Consider the following 18,287-nt stretch of genomic DNA (forward strand, 5'->3'; position numbering starts at 1 on the left):
CTTTAATCCCAGCACTCGGGAGGCAGAGGCAGGCGGATCGCTGTGAGTTCGAGGCCAGTCTTGTCTAGGATAGCCAAGGCTACACAGGGAAACCGTGTCTCGAAAAACAAACAAACAAAAAACAAAACTCAGCATGGTTGCACTTGTCTGTAAATCTGACTTTGGGTGAAGCTTACTGGCCAGTAAGTCCAGCCAATCAGTAAGCACTGCTCTCAGTGGGAGAAGTCTTAGAAGATGAGATAGAGGGTTGGAGAGATGGCTCAGTGGTTAAAAGCACTGGCTGCTCTTCCAGAGGTCCTGAGTTCAATTCTCAGCAACCACACGGTGGCTCACAACCATCTGTAATATGATCTGATGCCCTCTTCTGGCCTGCAGGTGTACATGCAGATAGAGCACTCACATAAAATTAAAAAAATATATCTTTGCCTGGCGTGGTGGTGCACGCCTTTAATCCCAGCACTCCGGAGGTAGAGGCAGAGGATTGCTGTGAGTTTGAGGCCAGCCTGGTGTACATAGTGAGTGCAGGACAGCCAAGATAACACAGAGAAACTCTTTCTCAAAAAACTAATAAATAGAGAGAGAAAGAGAGAGAGAGATATAGAAAGAACTGACATTGACTTCTGGCCTCCTCATATCAACCCACTCCATCCCACCTCTCTCTCTCTCTCTCTCTCTCTCTCTCTCTCTCTCTCTCTCTCTCTCTCTCTAAGATAGATAGCTCCCAAGGAACACCTGAAGGTGACTTCTGGTTTCCCATACATGCACATATACACACAAAAACAAACAAACAAAAAACAGACTGTCAAGCTGGTGGTGATCGGGCCCCAGATGCACCCCAAGGAGGTGGGCCTTTTCAGTCATTCTTACTGTCCCAGGGCACATCGTTGAGGGAAGAGAGCTGCTGGGTTGTGGTTGACCTGGGCAGTCTTGATCCCCACAGAACATTAGAAATGAGCTGCTACAGATTGAACCAGAGAAGACACGGTGCACAGCCGAGTGTGAGGCTTTTGTGCAGGCCCTCCCGGGCAGTGGCACCACACCCTTGCTGAGGACCCGGGTAGAAGACACCAACCAGAAATATGAGCGACTGGTACAGCTGCTAGATGCAGCCCTGGAGAAGTAGGTGGCAGGTGCACCATAGGGTGGACATGGTGGGGTCAAGGGGCCACCTGACCCCTATACATTTGTTGACCTGTGTCCTTAGGGTGGATGTGGCCAACCGCCTGGAGAAGAGTCTGCAGGAGGCCAGGGAGCTGCTGGCCTCACACGAGAACAGGCTGACCCAGGATGACACAATGCCTGAGAGTGGCCACATGTTGGATAGCAAGAGGCAGGAGTTAGAGGTAAGCCTAGGATCTGGGAGCCATGGGGTCTTTTCTCAGGGCTTAGTACATCTGCCTCCACCACCAGATGAGGATGTGAGGGCTCTGAAGGTTCACAGTACCCAGTGTGTCAATCTGGGTGTTACAGACTTAGGCAGCAGTCTGTATCTCCTTTTCATGACCAGCCGTGGAGCAGCGGGATTGGGCTCAGCAAGGCCTGGAGGATGGCAGGCACACAGTCTGCCAGAGGTGACTTTTCAGAGATTTGTTTATTGTAATGAACATCGCAAAAGTGGCCCAGATTGGGTAACTGTGGAGGCTGAGCCATCCTTCCTGCTCCTAGGCCTGAACCTCCTCCCAAAGCAGGAAGCCCCCATACCCTAGTGATGCTGCCAGAGTCCTAGGAGCTCTGGCCACAATACTGCTGTCTCCTTGCCCATCTTGCAGACCCTGGCTTCTGAGCTGCAGGCCCAGAAGTCCCTCCTGGGTGAGGTGGAACAGAACCTGCAGGTAGCCAAGCAGTGCTCCAACTCACTGGCCAGCCGCTTCCAGGAGCACTGCCCTGACCTGGAGCGCCAGGAGGCTGAGGTATACAAGCTCAACCAACGTCTCAGCAACCTCAGGCAGCAGGTGGAGCGCAGGTGAGGGGTGACGCAGCCTGCTGTGAAACGCTAGGCCGGGGATTCTCTCTCTCTCTCTCTCTCTCTCTCTCTCTCTCTCTCTCTGTTGGTGTCAGGAATCATCCTCGCTCATTCTTCTCCTTTATTCACTAAGGTAGGTTTTCTCAGTCAAGCCCAGAACTTACCAGTATAGCCAGACTCACTGGCCAGATTGTTCTGAGGATCCTGAGTCTACTTCCTAAGGTTGAAATAACAGTTGAGCCATATGCCCAGCCAGACTTTCCATGGGTCCTAAGAATCCACACTCCAGTCCTCATGCATGCACAGTATTTAGCTTTTAACTGCTGAGCCATCTCCCCCGCCCTAGTTTCCTCTTTTTGTTGTTTTGTTTTCTTTTGTTTTGTTGTTTTTCAAGCAGGGTTTCTCTGTGTAGCCCTGGCTGTCCTGGACTCACTCTGTAGACCATGCTGGCCTGGAACTCACAGAGATCCACCTGCCTCTGCCTCCCAGAGTGCTGCAATTGCAGGCATGCACCACTGCACCTGGCTACTTTTTAAAGGGGTCTCAGTTCACCATTGCATATGTCAGGCTGTCAGGCAAGCTGGCTGGGGGGATTCCTGGGCTTCTCTCATCTCCTCCCATATTCCGGTAGGAACTTTCGAATTACAAACACCTATGTCTGGCTTATTATATAGGGCCTGGAGAGCTGAGCCCAGGTGATCAGGCTTGCACCAACAAGTGCTTTTACCCACTGAGGTGCCTCCGCAGTCTCACCCCACCTCCCTAGCACCAGCCATCTTCCCAAGTCCTGGGCCTGTTGCTTGTCCATCTTCCTGTGCTCTCTCAGTGTTGTCTCCTCCACTTCCGCTCATGTCCTGGAGTAGATATTACTAGTAAGTCTGTCTGAGGTTGATGGGTTTATTTCAAAGAACAGCTTTATGTTCCAGAGCTTTCTCTCCTGTGTTCCTTTTCCTTCACTTCCTTTATGTGGGCTATATTGTGTAGGCTCTGTTTCTTAACAATTAAACTTTAAGCCGGGCGTGGTGGCGCATGCCTTTAATCCCAGCACTCGGGAGGCAGAGGCAGGCGGATCGCTGTGAGTTCGAGGCCAGCCTGGTCCACAAAGTGAGTCCAGGATGGCCATGGCTACACAGAGAAACCCTGTCTCAAAAAACCAAAAAAAAAAAAAAAAAAAAAAAAAAAAAAAAAAACAATTAAACTTTATTATACAACCCAACTAGCCTACACAAGAGGGAAAAAAGCTTAAAGGGAAAAAAAGCGTGAACCTTCCGGTATCCATTCCACGGGACGGGTTCTTAGGTGTCTCTGGCCTGCATGTTGGTCCAGCCTGTTCGCTGATCCACATGCGCTCAAGCCCAGTCTCAACCTGTTGTTCTCTCCTCCCCGCCTGCCTGTGTCACCTGCGAAGGGCAGTCTCCTTCTCCCATTGAGGGTCGATTAGAAAAACAATAGTCCAGGTGGAGTTCCCAAGTCTGCTTCCTGAATTTCAGGCCCAGGATGGCTCCACTCAGTCTATCACAAGGGTTTATCCATGGGGTACCCAAGACTGTTTTTTTCCTGTGACAAAGTTTACAGTCTTTTCCACAACATCGGGTTTAATGTGTATGTCTTTTCGTTTTCTTAACATGGGAGCGTAGATTGTTGTTGCGTCAAGGTAGTTTCCCTCTCCTCCTGTCACATTTAACACTATGCTTTTAGTACCGCCTTTGCCGCACCCCAGCAATGCTGAAATTCTCTTCTTGAGGGAACTGGATTTTCCAGGCTCCATAGTGGCCCTCCTTTGCTCAAGTGATACACAATGGGCCCCCCGAACCTGTCATGATGAAGCGCTTAACCTTCCCATTAATAACACATGCTTAACCATTCTCTTTTTCTTTCTTTCTTTCTTTCTTTCTTTCTTTCTTTCTTTTTTTTGTTTGTTTGTTTGTTTGTTTGTTCGAGACAGGGTTTCTCTGTGTAGCCTTGGCTGTCCTGGACTCACTTTGTAGGCCAGGCTGGCCTCGAACTCACAGCGATCTGCCTGCCTCTGCCTCCCGAGTGCTGGGATTAAAGGTGTGCGCCACTACCACTTGGCTAACCATTCTCTTTCTGGTGACTGTTTAGAACTTGTCCAGTTCAGTTACATTTGGCTTTTCTACTGTCTCTTAAGACTCAGTGTGGCAAGGCAGATGGCTCCAGTCAGAATAGTCCTTGTCATACAAGCATGGGGACCCAAGTTTTATCTCAGCACACAGGAAAAGAGTAGGCATGGTGGCACAGATTTATAATCCTAGAGAAGGGAAGGCAGAAATAGGTAGGCCCTGTGGAGCTCACTGGCCAGCTAATCTGACCTACTTATCCCACCCTCCCACCGCAAACCACAAGAGAACCTCCCAAAAGTGAGCCATCAGTGTGGCTCCTGCCAGCTGTCCAGAGACCTGATTGGCTTCGTCCCCTGCAGGGTCCAGAGCCTGCAGAGTGCCAGGGCTGCCTACAGTGAGTACCGCTGTGGTTATGACCATGTGCTCCGGTTCCTGGCCAACACTCCCAGCTATGAGCCCCAGGAGACAGACAGCCTCAGCCAGATGGAGACCAAGCTGAAGAACCAGAAGGTAAGATGGCTGCTTCTACTTTGTAGTCTATGTCTGGGATTATTAGAAGGCCTCAAGGCCAGTGGAGTAAGACAGAGGGTGGGGCCAGAGCTTTCAATATCACCTCACAACTGCATGCCTCACTCACCCCGTTTCTCTCAGTGCCCTTCACAGGGCCTGACCCAACAGATACTCACGTGGCTTGGCTACATGGTGCCCAGTGACCAAAACATGGGGAACCCTGTGGGAAAGATCCTATTATCAAAGTTGGGCTCCCTGCTTCCTCAGTGCCACAAGGACCTCAGAAATCCAGTGGCTGGAACTAAGGAAGTGACTTAGGCAGAAAAGTGCTTGTTATCCAAACATGAGGACCTGAGTTTGATCCCCAGAGCCTACCTAAAAGGCCAGGCATGACTAAACATGTCTATAATCCTAGCACTAAGCAAGGAGGAAAGAGAGACAAATGCATCCATGAAATTCATTCACTGGCAAGCATAGCCAACTTGATCAAATTCCAGGTTCAGTTAGAGATCATGTCTCAAAAGAAAAAAAAGTGGACCTCAATAGAGGAAGATATATGCTGTAGACCACCAGCCCCCACATGTGCGCACACAGAGATAAACAGACAGACCAACATCCAGTGGCTGACATTCAACTTGCTGCCTTTCCTGGGCTTCTGTTTCCTTGTTCTCGAACAAGTTCCTCAGACTTGGCTCACAAGCCCACTGGAGGATTACATGCTCTGCCAGAGCAGAGCCTGGCATTTCAGAGCACACAATAAACACCTGTTTCCTGGCACAGATAACCATCGTCATGGCCCTTGCTTCAGGCCTTGGCCTTGCCCTTTGTAGCGAACAAATGTATACAGGAAAGCCACCCATGACACTTCGAACTACAGCATGCTGACTTTACAGTGTAAAGACTCCGACTTTTGGTGGGTTTGTGTGTGCAGTTCAGTCTTGGTTTCCAGCATCTCTTGTTTCACAGAACTTGCTTGGTGAGCTAGCAAGCAGGGAAGAAGAGGTGCAGAGGGTATGTGCAGATTCCCAGCGGTACCAGCAAGCAGCGAAGGTGAGCCATGAACCCTGTCAGAGCACACAGGAGGGCCTTTGCAGTCAGAGCTGCCGAGGACTCTGGGCAGGAGCTTTGTGTAGGCCCAGCCCTTTGACGATCCCAGTCACCCAGGATCATCAGAGAATTACACTCTTTAAAACAGTCAACTCTTTGGAAGTATTTCCCCTAAAGGAAAACAGAACAAAGTGAAAGAATAATGTACGCCAATCAAAATTGTGTGACAGCTCTACTTACAACAAGAAACAAGCGAGCAGAGCCGTATGCAGGAGTGTCTGTGTCAATGATCAAACATCTACTTGATGGGAAATGGCAAGGGTCTGGTGGACGAAGGGGGAAAAGCTTAAGATGCAGTAGTCACTAAAGAAACAGCATCTGAGCCGGGCGTGGTGGCACACGCCTTTAATCCCAGCACTCGGGAGGCAGAGGCAGGCGGATCGCTGTGAGTTCGAGGCCAGCCTGGTCTACAGAGCGAGTCCAGGACAGCCAAGGCTACATAGAGAAACTCTGTCTCGAAAAAAAAAAAAAAAAAAAAAGAAACAGCATCTGGCCACTGGGCCCGTCGGAAGGCCTGAAGAGCCATTTGGTTTGCGACTCTGAAGTAGTGGGGAATTGCAGAGTGAAGTAGCAACTTCCTGTCACTGTCTTAGTAGCTCTTGGGCTCCCCTGGCAGGCAGTTCCAGTCCAGAGATGAGGAAGATGTGTAAGACTGTGAAACCAGCTCCTGACCAAGAGCAGGTCAGCTTCTTCTTGGCTGCCCTTAGCTGACTACTGTACTGTCTTCCTTTTACCCAGGACTATGAGCTTGAAGCAGAGAAGCTGAGGTCCCTGTTGGACCTGGAGAATGGCCATAACAGCCATGTGAACAAGAGAGCCAGGCTGCAATCTCCTGCCGCCAAAGTGAAGGAAGAGGTGAGCAGTAAGTGCGGACTGCCAAGGGCTCTCCAGATGCAGGCCTCTGCGATACACTGGGAAGAGGAGGAAGAACTTGCCTAAGAGGGAGGCTCGCAGGGGTTCCGGCCCAGTGCCAGACGCACGCACGGGAAGCTTCCACCTTGCTCCTCTGTGCGAATCTGTAGTGGAGGGCAGTACAGCCTGCAACACATGTGAAAAGAGTATTTGCAAAGACTTGCTCAAGGGCCAAGACTCAACCTGGGCCATCTGAGTCTACCTTTCCACCAATGGATGGGTTGGGCAAGAAGTTTACCTTTCCTCACCTGCCGGGCCCTTGCCAGACTCGGTCCAAGAGCTCTCACTATCTTTCTCCCAGCCTGCTGGCTTGTCTGCTAACTGCTCTCCTAACATTTCTCTGTAGGAAGCTGCTCTTGCTGCCAAGTTCACAGAGATTAATGCCATCAACAGACAGAGGCTGCAGAACTTGGAGTTTGCACTGAATTTCCTGAGACAGGTAGTCCATCTTAGAAATACTACTTCAAACTGTCCTACAAGATGAGAAATCAAAGACTCCTCTGGCACAGAGACACAGCCTGTGAATGAAAGGAGTGTGTCCTCGTTGACACCTCTGAGGACCAGTGCAAATGCTAGCCTGGGCCAACCTTCTCCACTGGCATGGATAACTTTGATACCAATTCAAAAGAGATTCACTGATAACCTATCAAAGATTTTTATTTGTTTGTTTTTCAGAGCTGAGGACCGAACCCAGGGCCTTGCGCTTGCTAGGCAAGCGCTCTACCACTGAGCTAAACCCCGACCCCTTTTTGTTTTTTATGAGTGTCTTGCCTGCATGTCTATATGTATACCACATGTATGCCTGGTGCTCAAGGATGTCAGAAGAAGATATCCCATCCCCTAAAACTGGAGTTTCAGATGGTCACGAGCCACCATGCAGTTGTGGAAATTGAACCTGGGCCCTCTGAAAGAGCAACGAGTGCTCTTTACTGCTGAGCTATCTCTCTAGCCTCCAGAGTTTGGGGGATATTTTTTGGTTTGGTTTGTCGAGACAAAGTTTCTGTTTGTAGCTCTGTCTTGGAACTCACTCTGTTGGCCAGGCTGACCTCACAGATTATCTGCCTGCCTCTGCCTCCCCAGCGGTGGGATTAAAGGCATGCATGACCACTGCCTAGCTCCAGAGTTATTTTTGAATGGCACGTTTATGTTTGTATATGTGGATTCACATGCAGGTGCATGTACATGTTCATGTGTGTGGAGGGCAAAGGACAACCAAAGTGTCATCCTGAGAAATGCCATCTGTCTCTATTGGCCTGGAGTTTACCAATTAGGCTAGGCTAGCTGGCTAGCGAGCTCCAGGAAGCTTCTGGTTTGCACCTCATTGGTGCTGGGATTACAGGTACACACACCCTAGAGCACCAAATCCAGCATTTTCAAGTCAGTGCTGGGGACAGAACTCAAGTCCTTATGCTTGCAAGGGATTTTCCCAGCCCCAAAAGTTACTTTTTATAACTTGATGACATTTATTATTATGAATTATCTGACATATCAAAGAGCTGGGAGCAACTAATACTCCTCAGCAATATGCTGGCTTAAACTGTTCTACACAGTAGATACACTGCTGTTAAGCAATGATGTGACCCCTTCTGAGCCAAGATGGTAGCTGCAGTACAGTAGCTGCAGAACAGACTACTGTTTGCACAGAAAAGGTAAACATGTGAGGCTCACTAAAAATACACATAGAAAATGTCTCCAAGGACAACAGACATCCCCTAGGCACAGGGCCGGGATGGGAGGCTGGTGTCAACCTCAGATCCCTCTGTGCCTGCAAAACATTTTGCCTTATTCAATTTCTAAAAGCTTAAGAATAACCCTCAAACATTAGTGGAGACCCCAGAAGCTCACAGGACAACTAGCCCAACCTGTTCTAGGTGAGCTGACCCGTCTGTATCTAACTGTGCTTTCATTACCTTCTCGGCCACAGCAGCCAGAAGCAGGAGTGACCCGTGAGGCCCTGCAAGCGGGAAAGCTGGGCTCCAGCAAGGAGGAAACATGGAAGATTAAGAAGGAGCTGGAGGAAGAGATGGAACGAAGGCAGCAGCTGGAAAATGAGGTTAAGAGTGCCCAGGAGGAAATTCAGACCCTGAAGGATCAGGGGCCTCAGGAGGCACTGGTGAGGAAGGAGGTGCTCAAGAGGGTGCCAGACCCTACCCTGGAGGAGAGCTTCCAGCAGCTGCAGCAGACCCTGGCTGAGGAACAGCACAAGAACCAGCTGCTGCAGGAGGAGTTGGGAGCACTGCAGCTCAGGCTGCAGGCCCTAGAGCAGGAGACCAGGGATGGGGGACAGGAGTATGTGGTCAAGGAGGTCTTGCGCATTGAACCAGACAGAGCGCAGGAGGATGAGGTCCTGCAGCTTCGGGAGGAGCTGGAGGCACTGCGGCGGCAGAAAGGTGCCCGAGAGGCTGAAGTGCTCCTCCTACAGCAGCGTGTGGCAGCCCTGGCTGCTGAGAAGAGCAGAGTGCAAGAGAAGGTCACCGAGAGGGAGGTGGTAAAGCTGCAGAATGACCCCCAGCTGGAGGCAGAGTACCGGAGGCTGCAGGAGGAGCACCAGCGGGAGGACACACTCAGGGAGAAGCAGGAAGAGGAGCTGAGTTTCCTGCAGGCCAAGCTCAGGAGACTGGAGAAAGAACGGGCCATGGCGGAAGGCAAGATCACTGTCAAGGAGGTGCTCAAGGTCGAGAAGGATGCAGCCACGGAGAGGGAAGTCAGTGACCTCACCCGCCAATATGAGGATGAGGCTGCTAAGGCCCGCACTGGCCAGAGGGAGAAGACAGAGCTTCTCAGAAAGATATGGGCCCTGGAAGAAGAAAATGCCAAGGTGGTGGTACAGGAGAAGGTCCGGGAGATTGTGCGGCCAGATCCCAAGGCAGAGAGTGAGGTGGCCAACCTCCGCCTGGAGCTGGTGGAGCAGGAGCGCAAATTCAGGGGTGCCGAGGAACAGCTGAAGAGCTACCAGAGTGAGCTGGAGGCCCTACGGAAGCGTGGGCCACAGGTAGAAGTCAAAGAGGTGACCAAAGAGGTCATTAAATATACAACTGACCCGGAGATCGAGCAGGAGCTGCAGCGACTTAGGGAGGAGATCATGGACAAGACCAGGCTAATAGAAAGGTGTGACCTGGAGATCTACCAGCTGAAGCAGGAGATCCAGGCCCTGAAGGACACCAAGCCCCAGGTGCAGACGAGAGAAGTGGTCCAGGAGATCCTGCAGTTCCAGGAAGACCCCCAAACCAAGAAGGAAGTAGAGTCTCTGCGCATACAGCTGTCAGAAGAACACAAGAAACAGGTGGACCTGGAAGCGGAGCGGGCATCCCAGGAAGAGAAGATCCGACGTAAGGAGGAGGAGCTGGCACAGGGCAAGGAAAGGGTTGTACGCCAGGAGGTGGTGCAGTATGAAGCTGAGCCAGAATTGCGAGCTGAGGTGACTGCCTTCACGGACAGCATTGACGCTGAGCTGCGGCAGATCGACAAGCTGCGTGTGGAGCTGCGGAGGCTACAGCGCCGCCGAGCAGAGCTGGAGAGGCAGCTGGAGGAGCTGGAGCGCGAGCGACAGGCGCGTAGGGCGGCTGAGCTGGAGGTGCAGAGGCTGCAGCAGCAGCTGGCTGCCCTGGAGCGGGAGGAGGCCAAGGCTGGTGAGAAGGTGACCCACACACAGAAGGTGGTGCGGCAGCAGGACCCACAGCAGACCAGGGAGCATGCCCTCCTTCGAGCCCAGCTGGAGGAAGAGCGGCACCGGAGGCAGCTACTGGAGGGCGAGCTTGAGCCCCTGCGTAGAAAGCTGGCTGCCCTGGAGAAGACCGAGATCAAAGAAAAGGTGGTCTTCTCTGAGAGTGTCCAGGTGGAAAAGGGTGACACTGAGCAAGAGATCCAGAGGCTCAAGAAGAGCCTGGAAGAGGAGACCCAGAGCAAGAGGGAGCTGGATGCAGAGGTGACAAGGCTGGAAGCCAAGTTATCTGAGCTAGAATTCTACAATTCCAAATCATCCAAGGAACTGGATTTCTTGAGAGAAGAAAACCACAAGCTACAGCTAGAGCGGCAAAACCTGCAGCTAGAGACCCGGAGACTCCAATCAGAGATTGAGATGGCAGCAACAGAAACGCGAGATCTGAGGAACATTACCACAGTGGACTCCGGAACCCACCTCAACTCTAGGCTGTGGTCCCTAGAGAAGGAACTGGATGACCTCAAGAAGATGTCCAAGGACAAGGATCTGGAGATCGATGAACTGCAGAGGCGCCTGGGCTCTGTGGCCGTCAAGAGGGAGCAGAGGGAGAACCACCTGAGGCGCTCCATAGTGGTCATTGACCCTGACACAGGTCGTGAGCTGTCCCCAGAGGAGGCCCACCGGGCTGGGCTCATCGACTGGAACATGTTTGTGAAGCTCAGAAGCCAGGAGTGTGACTGGGAGGAGATATCAGTGAAAGGTCCTAATGGGGAGTCATCAGTGATCCATGACAGGAAGTCTGGCAAGAAATTCTCTATTGAGGATGCTCTTCGCAATGGCCGGCTAACCCCTGCTCAGTATGACCGCTACGTCAACAAGGATATGTCCATTCAGGAGCTGGCAGTCTTGGTATCTGGGCAGAAGTAGGCCCGGCCCTTCTGCCTGGCTTTTCTTGGAGGTAGATGGCTGGCTTACTCCTTCTCAGCAACCTCTTGGGTGTCTTCGGTTCCCTAGCCCTCGTGCAGGCTTCTGAGCTAAGTGTTTTATCCACACTGCATCAGGCTGCTTACAGTCTCGCTATTATAGTGCCAGTACAGACACCAGCTGGGTAGGCATCTCTAAACTCAGCCTCATTCAGTCTGGATGAGTGATCTGCTCCCACTTCTGATGATTTAACAACCTTGGTATCTTCTCTCCCTTTCCTACATGTTCCCATCATCAGTGTGACAACTGGAAACTATACCACAAGAAAATACTGCAGACATACTCACAGAGACAGCATGGGCTTTAGCATATCGCATGGTGACACTGAAGGCAGAACCCTCCTTCCTGCCTCTTTCCACTCAAGACTGGGCACTTGGGGCTGCTGACCTTCCTTCTCGCCATTCCAGTTTTCTGACTGGGATGGAACTATCTGCAGTGCCTGCTCAACAGTGATTCTTCCCATGAGACAAACTGGGCTCTACACTAGAATAGGTGTCCAGAATCCACAATGCCTGGCTGTTGGTGCTACAGTAGCTAGCCAGGATGTGACAAAAAACCAAAAAACAGGCACCAATGACTGTTTCCTAGTTCTGAAATGAAAAGATCTTAGTAATGGATGGTGTGTTAGCTCTACTTTCAGTGCCTTACAAGTCTTCCTCATTGTCTGACTGGCATTTAGATATACGAAAGTTGATTACTCACCAAATGAATTTCTGCTTCTCTGTATTTCATGTACTATGTAAGAAAATGGGAAGTGATAGGGAACTTTATTTATGGCATGAAAATAAAAATCTGGTGGCTTGATTCTAACTTATACCAAGTATGATTCCTTTACACATGAGGCTGATCCTTGGTTCTCAGTCACAATGAGCATTCCATTAACACCAGGGCTCCTATGCACTGAAGAATCACTTGCAAATACAATAGCAAAAAAAAAAAAAAGAGAGAGAGAGAGAGGAAAGACATTTTGGAAACCTCAAAACAATTTATTGAGTTGCTTTATACAAGATTAACAATTTCCATACCACCCCCTAACACCAACATAGTTGTGGCACAAAAGCCACAGCCTCTCTCACACCTAAGAAACGGCCACGCCTGGTTAAGTGCTCAGAGCCTTGCACCCACCAAAGAAACCCTTGCATCCCACTGAGCTCACTCTACCCCCACCCTCTGCTGCAGCCTGGCCACAGGTCTCCCTGACCATGGCTGTTTTAGTCATTCACTCTTTCATTACCACAAATAAAGCATAAACAAGGAAAAGAAATCTCAAACTCCCCACCAAAGAAACATTTCCCTGAGGCAAGAGGCATCGCTAGATTCCTAAAGATGAGGGCATCCTGCTCTAGCTGCACACGCAGTGGCACATGGGGAGGAGGGAGCACCAAAGGGGTGGGGTGCTGGGGCCCGTGGTTTGACGGGCAGAGGAGCCTGGAGAGTTCCCACTGCTCAGCTTTGCTGGCGGCCTCAGCTTGGCTTAGAGCTCAGCTATACAAATCTCTTCTTTGGCTCTTTTTGCTACTACCTAAGACTATTCTGTAAACAAACTGGAAATCCAAGTTGCAAAAAATATATGTAATAAAAGGATAAGGAATCCACATGGCCCAATGTGAAAACAACTGGTTCTTCCATACAAAAGGAGTCAGAGCAGAGGCTGGACCAAAGAGCTGACAAAGGTCTTCCTCCCAGTAAGGTAGAAAGGTAGGCCACCTCCACAGGAATGGAGACCTACTAAGCTCCATATCCTGAGGCAGGAACCAAAAGCAGTCAGCCAGACCCACTGTGTGGCACATTTATAGGATAGGCCCTCCAAGTCCATATGAAATAGCCACTGGGTGAGTATGACAGCCTAGTGCTGGAAGCTCTGCAGTCACTATCTTTGTCCACTCTCTAGCCCCTCTGCATATCACCCCTAAGCCCACACAGAAGCTCTCTGTCCAGAGAGCACCAGCACCCCAGACCTGTTCTCTGTGGCTGTTGCTTCAGAGAGGCCTGTCCTGCGGCTCTGCCAGAAAGAGAGATTTCTAAGAATAAGACAAAGTGGAATGTCTACCTGTGGCTTGGAACCCCTGGGCCCTCAGACACAGAGGGTGAAGGAGCTCCCCTGCAGTCCACCTGCATCAACTTGAGAAAAACAAAACAGAGCTGTAGCTCCATGGGAACCTGGGGTGTGGGGGCTCAGATGACTTTCAAGTCAGGACAGCACAGGTTATGATGTGCAGTCATAAAAAACCCAATTAAATAAAACTGTCTTAAATACAGACTAGCTTTAAAAAAGATCTTCATCTCAGATCCACTCAGTGGGCTGAATGGATAGATGCAAGTTGTCAAAGTCTGCTCCACCAAAAAGGCACTGGAATTAAGTCTTCCTATAATGTGATGTGTGAAGAGCAGTCTCATTCTATCCAATGCATTCAATGGTAATCACAACAACAGCCCAAGATAGGTGTCTTTAAAAACCTACCACGATTGCTGAATCTATAAAGATCTTTTTCTCTATAAGAGCTTCATTGTCATGTTCGGAGGAGAAACTGGCCCCTACAATGAGCACACATTAAGTGTTCTTAGTATTTTGCAAGGTCTCCCACATGTGGCTCTGGCCTGGGTCTTGTCCTCTTGAGCACACAGCCTGAGGGCGGGACGGAATCACAACCATCCAGGGATTCTACTGTGGCCAGAAGGAATCCCTGACCAGTAGGGAGCTCTGAGATACTCAAACCAAATGCCAGGAGTTAGGTAGATCTAGATCCCAGTAGCCAACAGACTTGCACAGGAGCTCATGCACACTGTGCTTTCCAACAGTCTAGGCACACTCCCCAGCCCCGAGCTGCCCCTTGATGTCGTCCAGCGACAAAAGCCACGAGGCCCAGAGCACCAAGTCAGTAAGTGCTTTGTGAGCAGCAGAAGCTGCCCCTTGGTTGGAGGCCCATCAGAAGTGCTAAGAAGTGCTCCAGTTCAAACTCATGCCTACTCCAGAAGAAAAGCAGTGGGCAGGAAGAGCACAGCAGATGTCCGTTATCTGAGACCTACGTGTTGGGCTTTCTCCTAGACCTACATCATTTGATTCCATCCTCCACAGTGGTCACAATTTCCTTGGTACAACAGGCCCTTTTCCATGAAGCTGTGAAGCATCTGGAAGAGAATAAGCAGAAACAGAACATTCTTTAAGTGTTCTAACTCCTTTAGGACAGCATAAACAAACTTCACAGGGAACATAAAAAGCAAATGTGCCCAAATAGTGGCTGTGTGCATTGCTACTCGCAGCATCCTGCATCATGCACGAACACGAGCATGGTTCAGGCAGGGGACCACGAGCACTGTCTACAGAGCAGGCACTCTGCAACAAGACAAGGGCTACTGCAAGGCCTGATGACCAAACAGAATCCAGACAATGTTCATTCTCTTGTCATCAAAATGCACTCAGGTACCAGAGTGACAAAGGCAAAGGCAACAGCATCAAATCCACAGGGAGGAAGGGAAAGCAGAACAGAAACAAATCTCAGCTCACTGCTAAACACAGGGTCTTCCCTGCCAGCCCCACAGAACCCCACATGTAGTACAGCTCAGAATGAAGCGCACTCTGCTAACCCATTTTGTGTGGCTGCTCTTCTGATTGCCCCCAGTGTTTTTCCTTTCCCTCTTCGTGGTACTGGTAATGGACCCAGGGCTTTGGATACGCTAGGCAAGTGCTCAACCACCAAACAAACCCAACCCTTCAGATAGCTTTGGAAGACTAGGAGGAAAGCATTAAAATGGTATAAGAAATGTTTTTCTTTCCATTTCTATCAGCCTCCCTTTCCCCTTTGTTGGCTGAAAATTCTACAGACCCAGAGTCTATTTCCAGTGACTCTTTAATTACTTTGTTTCTCTCAAAGAGGGCCATTTCGAAAGCAAGTGGAGCTGGCACCATCTCATTTTCACACCACACAGGCTCTCTGTAGCTGGGGCAGCACCCACACTGCATTTAACTCAAAGGGCAGCCGCCAGTGTAGACAAAGTCTTCAGACATTACTGCTTCTTCAGAGGAAAAGAATGATTACTGCCACTGGCTTTGCTCCTCAAAGAAGGCTCAATGGCTTCCCTTTGTGGAAATGTACAAACTCACCTTCATCCTAATAAGGCCTCTGACATTCACTACAGAGTTCTCAGCTTTAAGACAAGGAACCCACAAAGCAGATCCCAGAGCAGACAATGAGCTGTGGGTCCACACTGTCATGGGCAGGTCAAAGGCACACATAGCCCTAGAGTCTGCATCTGATTCCTGCCCTATACAAATCCATGTTTCCTAAGGCCAGCCTTCCACTCCCCAGGATAGCCCTGGTCCTGGTCCACACAGTGCTAAGAACACTAGGTCAAAATCAGGTTCTCACTGGGCTATTAAGCCAAAATTCCATGAGGTGTCTACCTTAGCAGGAATCCAGGAATCAGGACAGGGTGAGGACAGTCCACTTACTACTGCCTGTGGCAACTTTCCCCCACTCATGCTCTCAAGCTGACAATGCATGCACCCTTGGAGCTGCCTACTTCCAGAAGCACGATTCTGTTAGGAGACACCGGCCCCATTCCAGGGTGCTTCCAGGTCTGTTTCTTTTCTTTTCCAGACAGGTTTCTCTGTGTAATAGCCCTGGCTATCCTGGAACTCTTTTTGTAGACCAGGCTGGCCTCGTATTCACAGAGATCCACCTGCCTCTGCCTCCAAAGTCTGTTTCAAAATAGGCTTACACCAGGGTGGATCGAAAGCTGTTACTCTTTCAGATCTATGCTAACTTCGAAGATAAAAGGTCCTTCCCTGGCAATCATGTGCTGTGGTCTCTCGCTGTTCTGTGGATATTTATTCCCTTTTAAAGAGTCTCTGCCACCCGACAATGCCTGGCAGATCTGTACCATTTCACCATGAAGGCCCTGAGGTGCTTGGTTAACCTCTGGACAACAGACACCATTACCTTTCTTTTCTTTAAATGTATATTAAGAGTTGGAGCACCTGTGTTTCATGCTCAGACTCTACCACACATACTGTTGTCACACAGGCCAAGTCTGACCCGATGGCCACTCCAATAGACCAGGAAAAGCCTCTAGTAGTACAGGCTTTTATTATTCTGGAACACAAAAAGCCAGAGCCTCAAAAGACAAAGAAAAATACAAAACAGTAAAGATGAGGCAGAGATGGTTAAAAAAGCCAGCAGCAAAGCACCTAAGGGTGGAAGGGTATGGTGCACAGAGCGCATGGCACGCTGCCCATCTGGCATTTACCTGGCAGACTCTGTGGGACATGGGTGGACACAGCAGCATGTGGGAGAGGCGCTGTGTGTGGTGGGCTGGAATGCAAGCCAGCCAGAAGACCTGAGAGAAAGAGGAGGGGAGAGAACAAAACATACACATTGAAGACTGAACAGAAAGCACCGTGGGAGATCTAGAGCCCCAGGCAACCAAGGGGCCAGTTTGGAACAAAATAGCTATCCCAGGCACTAAGCAGCTTCCAGGGGCACGGGGTGTTCCCATAGTCACACCAAACACATACAGGACCCAACATGGCACACAACATAGGAACAGAGACAGGAGACAAGAACTTACTGTGGCTGAGGCCATGGTGGAAGGTCCCAGGGGCAGGACCTGTGACAATGGCATCCTTAGAGACTCCTGCTTTGGCAGAGGAGTCTGCACTGAAGGAGAGCACATGAAGTGGAAATGGGACAGGGGTTAAGATTCCCAGTGAGTTTGAGTTCATAGCTCCTGGAAGCTTGGGGCCGTTGGTCTTATAGGATGAAGGCAGCAGGCTTAAGGGAGAGGTGTTGGACAGCAGCACTGCCCCGCCAGTTCCTTTCTGTGGAAGAAACACAAACTCAAATCAGAACCTACCCTGTGAAAGTACCTACTATTCAGCACCCAAAAAAGGCACGAGAAAGTCTCTATGAGCCAGCATCTAGGGGCTTCTTCTACAAAGCAGCGAGAGGTAGTACACCACACATGGATATCCATAATGTACATACAAACTCATGATTATATAAATATAAACAAATTTATATGCTCACATTTTAAACATATAAATCTATGTCACACACACATGGGCAGGGATGGCTCAGTGAGGGGCGGTGCAATGGCTAAGAACAACGCTGTCCTTCTAGGGACCTGGGTTTGGTTCCCAGCACCTATCTTGGTGGCTCACAGAGGTCAACAGCCCCTCTTCTGGCCTCTATGGGCACCAGGCACGCACATGGTTCACATGCACACATACAGTCACAACACTCATAGACATGAAAAAAATAAAAACAGAAGTTACCTCCATGACAAATTTTAAATCTAGAGGAGCCCTTGACCTCCCAAAGCCTTCATAAATATAGACAGTATGGCAAGTTTCTAATTTTAAAAGATCCAACTGAAAATGGTAAAACATGATGGCAACAGCAGTCCTTCATCCTTCTCTCATGAGAGACAGTGAGGTCCTCCCACAGGCAGCGCATGGAGGTTATTAGGTCACTGCCCCATCCAAAATATATAACTTAATTTCTTCACTGAAAAAATAAAAAGACTTCTATGGGTCAACCAGGATGAGGTGTCCCTAGGTAATAGTCTAACTAGTTTCCTACATATTCATGTTCACACAAAAGTCTCATCACTGGACTTCTAAAGTTAATTAGAAAGCTTCACTGTAGCTAGTAAAATCTAACTGTACGAGATCATACTAGACCTTCCAATTAGACTAGCTAGTATGTATTCATGAACCTAGATGCCACAGCAAGTTAGAACTTAAAGGAACTTTAAAAAAAAAAAAAAAAAAAAAAAAAAGTCCTGTTCAGCTAGGCATAGTGGCACACACACCTTTAATCTCTATACCCAGGAACCAAAGGCAGGTAGGTTTTGTGAGAGTGTGTATGAGGGGAGAGAGAGGGAAAGATGTTTATTGGGCTGAGTTGCAGGTTACCCACTATAGGCCCTGGTTTCACTTTGACAGGTTATACATACCTCAGGTAGACCACAGACTGTGACAAAAAGCATAAGGCTACCTAACCTGGTAAGAGATTTTCACCATGGCTGCAAACCTCAATTCAAGGGCTCATTAGAAACAGGAAGTTCT

General features: G+C 49.6%; 2 protein-coding genes across 3 annotated transcripts in view; one reads left to right on the forward strand and one right to left on the reverse strand.

The window, feature by feature from the left end:
• Positions 1 to 12,094, forward strand: part of Ppl (periplakin) — a 50,573-nt gene extending 38,479 nt beyond the window's left edge. The window contains exons 15-22 of the mRNA XM_051167235.1: positions 941 to 1,119; positions 1,205 to 1,343; positions 1,770 to 1,963; positions 4,404 to 4,554; positions 5,521 to 5,604; positions 6,400 to 6,516; positions 6,920 to 7,012; positions 8,498 to 12,094. Of these exons, the coding sequence (XP_051023192.1) occupies positions 941 to 1,119; positions 1,205 to 1,343; positions 1,770 to 1,963; positions 4,404 to 4,554; positions 5,521 to 5,604; positions 6,400 to 6,516; positions 6,920 to 7,012; positions 8,498 to 11,161 (3,621 nt within the window). The 3' untranslated portion in view covers positions 11,162 to 12,094. The remainder of the gene's footprint in view (positions 1 to 940; positions 1,120 to 1,204; positions 1,344 to 1,769; positions 1,964 to 4,403; positions 4,555 to 5,520; positions 5,605 to 6,399; positions 6,517 to 6,919; positions 7,013 to 8,497) is intronic.
• Positions 12,095 to 13,076: 982 nt separating this feature from the next.
• Positions 13,077 to 18,287, reverse strand: part of Ubn1 (ubinuclein 1) — a 28,569-nt gene continuing 23,358 nt past the window's right edge. The window contains exons 15-17 of one of the 2 annotated variants that reach the window (XM_051167196.1): positions 16,787 to 17,036; positions 16,466 to 16,555; positions 13,077 to 14,347 (exon numbers count right to left, since the gene is read on the reverse strand). In XM_051167196.1, coding sequence (XP_051023153.1) covers positions 14,298 to 14,347; positions 16,466 to 16,555; positions 16,787 to 17,036 — 390 coding nt within the window. In that variant the 3' untranslated portion in view covers positions 13,077 to 14,297. The remainder of the gene's footprint in view (positions 14,348 to 16,465; positions 16,556 to 16,786; positions 17,037 to 18,287) is intronic. The other variant, XM_051167197.1, reaches the window with a different exon arrangement.

The sequence above is a fragment of the Acomys russatus genome, chromosome 25, assembly GCF_903995435.1.
Source record: "Acomys russatus chromosome 25, mAcoRus1.1, whole genome shotgun sequence".
NCBI classification, from domain to species: Eukaryota; Metazoa; Chordata; class Mammalia; order Rodentia; family Muridae; genus Acomys; species Acomys russatus.